General features: G+C 43.0%; 1 protein-coding gene across 1 annotated transcript in view; it reads right to left on the bottom strand.

Annotated features, from left to right (window-relative positions):
• Positions 1 to 3,969, bottom strand: part of LOC307032010 (bifunctional epoxide hydrolase 2-like) — a 10,047-nt gene extending 6,078 nt beyond the window's left edge. Inside the window, exons 1-4 of the mRNA XM_079669671.1 lie at positions 3,669 to 3,969; positions 2,958 to 3,036; positions 2,646 to 2,808; positions 853 to 1,043 (exon numbers count right to left, since the gene is read on the bottom strand). Coding sequence (XP_079525797.1) covers positions 853 to 1,043; positions 2,646 to 2,808; positions 2,958 to 3,036; positions 3,669 to 3,772 — 537 coding nt within the window. The 5' untranslated portion in view covers positions 3,773 to 3,969. The remainder of the gene's footprint in view (positions 1 to 852; positions 1,044 to 2,645; positions 2,809 to 2,957; positions 3,037 to 3,668) is intronic.
• Between the last annotated feature and the right edge of the window lie 1,558 nt (positions 3,970 to 5,527).

The following is a 5,527-nucleotide window of genomic DNA, read 5'->3' as shown; positions in this document are numbered from 1 at the left end:
AGCAAAGCTCCTCTTCCAAGTTAACAGTAAATATAGAAAGATGATCTAGGGCAGGGGCGTCAAACTCAATTTCATCACGGGCCACATCAGCATTATGGTTGCACTCAAAAGGGCCGGTTGTAACTTTAAGACTATATAAAAATACATATACAAATATTTAATATATATAAAATAATGTTTTATATTACATGATTGCCTCTGCATTGGATTATTATCGGATAGGGTAATAACTTCATAATTAACTACGTCTGAAAGCAGAAGTCTAGGGCAAATAATTGCAAGTTTTTTCAGTGAGAATGTCACAAAAATGATTTAAAAAGAAAAGCCAAATTCTGGAAGAACAAAAAACTAAAAGTGAAATTTTTAAGGAAAAAAAAATCTAATTCTGAGAAAAATACAAATTCTAAGAAAAAAGTCAAATTTGAGATGAATTGTGGGACATGTAGTTTCTGGGCAACGTGCTTCTGTAAAGTAGCATGTAACATTATAATAATCATATTATATTCTTAGCAAGCTCTTATGGGGCCACATGAAATGAAGTCGCGGGCGGGATTTGGCCCCCGGGCCTTGAGTTTGACACGGACACCCCTGATAGGGTTAGGGTTGATGGATTACTGAACAGGTCTACTGCACACAGAGCCTCTTTTTGAAGCTACTGCTAATGTTTTATTCTTGGGATGTCACAAATAGACACAGAGAGAGGATAAACAACGTCTGTGAAGAAGTGAAGAAAAAGACAAAACAACGTCAAAGAGACGCAAAACGACCAAAGTGCTACAGAGAGCAAAAACAGAAATCCTGCTGAACTCAATATTTAGTATCATTTCATGACTTTAGCTATGCGCTGTTCACCTGTTGTGACGTCACTCCCAGGTGCTTCAGAGCGCACCTGAACATGGCGGGCTCGGGGACCATGTGACCTGAGCGACACGACTGGAGGACCAGGTCGAAGCGGCCGCCAAGCAGCGAGAGCAGGTGGGCGGGGCCAACTCCTGCCGCGCTGTCATCCAGCCAGTGATTGGCCAGCACGGCTGTCAGTAACCCTGATAGTTAGAAAAATATCTCTCGTCACCGGCTTGAGCTTGAATCTCAGGATCCATGTATCTGTGATCCTCTCCAGAATGGAAGGAGTCATCACATACAGAGCATCAACTAGTTCCTGAACAGTGTCCTTCACATGCTGATATCCAAGAGAGGGAGTTCCACAGTCACAAGATGGAGGAATAGAAAGCAGTATTCAATGTTTACTTCAGATTAGCTCCACGTCAGAAATGAGCATGCTTGTCATATGTCTCTCTCCATAGAGGCTGAATCATCATGTTAATCACATAGCTATCATATGCCTCAAACAGTCCTGATGCTCTTCTAGGTAATCACACATCCTGTCATGTTCACAGCTGCAGTTGGGATACCTTTGTGATCATGTTACTCTCATGTTAGTCTCATTTTGATGGGCTGTCTTCTGAGTGGTTGAACATTGCAAATGGTGTTCCTCAAGGTTCTGTTTTAGGTCCACTTTTATTCTCCATCTATATCAACAGTTTAGGTGATAATGTGGATGAAGCTACTTTACATTTCCATACGGATGATACCGTGATGTACTGTGCAGGTCCCTCCATTCAGGAGGCTGGTGTTAAATTACAGGCTGTTTTTAACATTATTCAGACTCAGCTCTCTGAACTAAAGCTTCTTTTAAAATGTTGATAAAACCAAGATAATGCTCTTTTCAAAAGCTAAAAAGACTCCAGAGCCTGTTTTAGATATTGTATTTACGCAAGGAATAAAACTTGAAGTGGTTACCTGTTACAAATACCTAGGTATCTGGCTGGATGACTGTCTCTCTTTTAAACTTCATGTCAATAACCTGCTTAAAAAGCTGAGGGTTAGGCTAGGTTTCTTCTACAGGAACAAGTCCTGTTTCTCGCTTGAGGCCAGGAAAAGGCTCTGTGACCTTTTGACCTGTGCTGGACTATGGTGATCTGATCTATATGAATGCACCTGCCAATTGCCTGGTCAAGTTAGATGCTGCGTATCACAGTGCTCTAAGATTTGTGACAAATTGTAAAGCATTAACCCATCACTGTACCCTGTATGCAAGGGCTGGTTTGCTTTCACTAACTGTACGGAGGCTCAGTCACTGGTACATTTTTATATACAAAGCCATGTTAGGGAAACTTCCATCCTACATCTGCTCCCTGATCTCACGGAAAATTGTAAGTGGCTACTGCCTGAGATCAAATGCTGTGGTTTTATTAAATGTGCCAACTGCTAGGACTGTCTTAGGGAAGACAGCTTTTAGATGTGCAGCTCCACTGTCTTGGAATAGTCTGCAAAAGGAATGGAAACTGAGCAATCTGGTGCCACTAAATGTTTTTAAAGCTGGGTTGGATGCTACTCAATCGGAAGCTATTGGTACCTGTTTATGTGGATAATTGTGTAAATGATGCTGTATGATGTCCTTGTTGTTCTGTCTATGTTTCTATGTTTCATGTGGAACTACTTGAGCAGGTCTCCCTTGAAAAAGAGATCAATGATCTCAATGGGATTCATCTGATTAAATAAAGGCTTGAAATTAAATTAAATGTTGGAAGGGGACACTCAGTATTTTCCCAAACAGGTGTGTGTACAGGTGTTTGCAGATGTACCTCTGTGGTGCAGACGGGCAGCTGTCTGCAACACAGCTGGTTGGACGTCCATCATGGCCTCTTGGAGCTCCTTCAGCAGGCCTTTCACTGACCAATCAGACGGCAGAGACACACCCTGGACTTTGGCCTCCTTCACACACTCTGCCTCGAACGCTGGTATCATCTATACACACACACACACACACACACACACACACACACACACACACACACACACACACACACACACACACACACACACACACACACACACACACACACAGTCAATGATAAGTACATTATTGTGGAAGTTAATGACCTCCCGTCACCCACCTGAGAAAGGGTCATCTCGCCTCGCTCTGCACGCATCATGGCGCTGTCCTTTCTGGACGCCACGCCGCACAGAAAACCTCTGGAAACATGAAGATCAAAGATAATTATAAGGAGCGTTTTGGCGTGAATATGAGAGTGTGAGGTGACCGTAAAATGAAGGTTAAACATACAGAAGCATTAGGTCATATATGAGAGTAGAAACACTCTCCTAATGTGTTATTCATTTACATATATGTTATTTATTCCTCTTTAAATGTCCAAATGTACTATTTTACTGATTTAATCCTTTTAATTCCACTCCACAGACGGCTGTTTCTAGTGTGTTTAACATCCAGAATGAATTAAAACCGAAAAAACTGATAATAAAATCAATTGAAGCTGGTAAATCTTCATCAGTTTTATAGTACCAGCAACCCTAGTTATATAAACACAGCACAGTGCTAAAGTTCAACATGTTTAAGAGTAACCACAGTTCAAACCCTACCAGAGTATTTGACTGCCTCTCCACTGACACATTAGAGTCAATACAGACATGCTCTAGTTTTAATAAAGACGTATGAACACAACTTCAACTTATCCAGATCACTCTTTCGTACACAGTCTAAACAACAAGAGTATTTGTGTCTACTCTCGTGCAGTAGCATGTTCCCACTGTGTGATCAGATTTGCTCGTGTCACTGCAGACATGTGGGGTAGAAGTCGTCTCCTTACCCTGGCAGATTGTGCACCTCCTCCAACGTTTGGAAAACTTCCCGACGAGTGGAAGAGGCAGTAACTCCCCAGAAGTTGAACAAGACTGCTTTCTTCTCTGCCATGTCGAACCTTTTCTTAATGTCTGTTTGTTTCCGTCACAGGAACGCGTTTCCCCTGCTGCTGCAGGGAGCTTCTGTTCTTGCTGAGGGGAAACGCTGCCCTTTGTACACACTCACTACACACTGACTCACTACACACTGACTGACTACACACTGACTGACTACACACTGACTACACACTGACTGACTACACACTGACTGACTACACACTGACTGACTACACACTGACTACACACTGACTGACTACACACTGACTACACACTGACTGACTACACACTGACTGACTACACACTGACTACACACTGACTGACTACACACTGACTACACACTGACTGACTACACACTGACTGACTACACACTGACTGACTACACACTGACTGACTACACACTGACTACACACTGACTGACTACACACTGACTACACACTGACTGACTACACACTGACTGACTACACACTGACTGACTACACACTGACTACACACTGACTGACTACACACTGACTACACACTGACTGACTACACACTGACTGACTACACACTGACTACACACTGACTACACACTGACTGACTACACACTGACTACACACTGACTACACACTGACTGACTACACACTGACTGACTACACACTGACTCACTACACACTGACTGACTACACACTGACTACACACTGACTGACTACACACTGACTGACTACACACTGACTACACACTGACTGACTACACACTGACTGACTACACACTGACTACACACTGACTACACACTGACTGACTACACACTGACTGACTACACACTGACTGACTACACACTGACTGACTACACACTGACTACACACTCACTACACACTGACTCACTACACACTGACTACACACTGACTCACTACACACTGACTGACTACACACTGACTCACTACACACTGACTACACACTGACTGACTACACACTGACTACACACTGACTACACACTGACTGACTACACACTGACTACACACTGACTCACTACACACTGACTCACTACACACTGACTGACTACACACTGACTGACTACACACTCACTACACACTGACTACACACTGACTACACACTGACTGACTACACACTGACTGACTACACACTCACTACACACTCACTACACACTGACTACACACTGATTGACTACACACTGACTACACACTGACTGACTACACACTGACTGACTACACACTGACTACACACTCACTTTGTACACACTCACTAGTACACACTGACTACACACTGACTACACTCACTTTGTACACACTCACTACACACTCACTCACTACACACTCACTACACACTGACTACACACTGACTACACACTGAGTACACTCACTACACACTCACTCACTACACACTCACTACAAACTGACTACACACTCACTTTGTACACACTCACTAGTACACACTCACTCACTACACACTCACTCACTACACACTAACTCACTACACACTAACTCACTACACACTCACTAGTACACACTCACTCACTACAAACTGACTACACACTCACTTTGTACACACTCACTAGTACACACTCACTCACTACACACTCACTCACTACACACTCACTACACACTCACTACACACTCACTTTGTACACACTCACTAGTACACACTCACTACACACTGACTACACTCACTTTGTACTCACTCACTTTGTACTCACTCACTTTGTACTCACTCACTTTGTACTCACTCACTTTGTACTCACTCACTTTGTACTCACTCACTTTGTACTCACTCA

Source organism: Notothenia rossii, assembly GCF_949606895.1.
Source record: "Notothenia rossii genome assembly, chromosome: 3".
Taxonomy (NCBI): Eukaryota; Metazoa; Chordata; class Actinopteri; order Perciformes; family Nototheniidae; genus Notothenia; species Notothenia rossii.
This window is presented reverse-complemented; position numbering and strand designations above follow the sequence as displayed.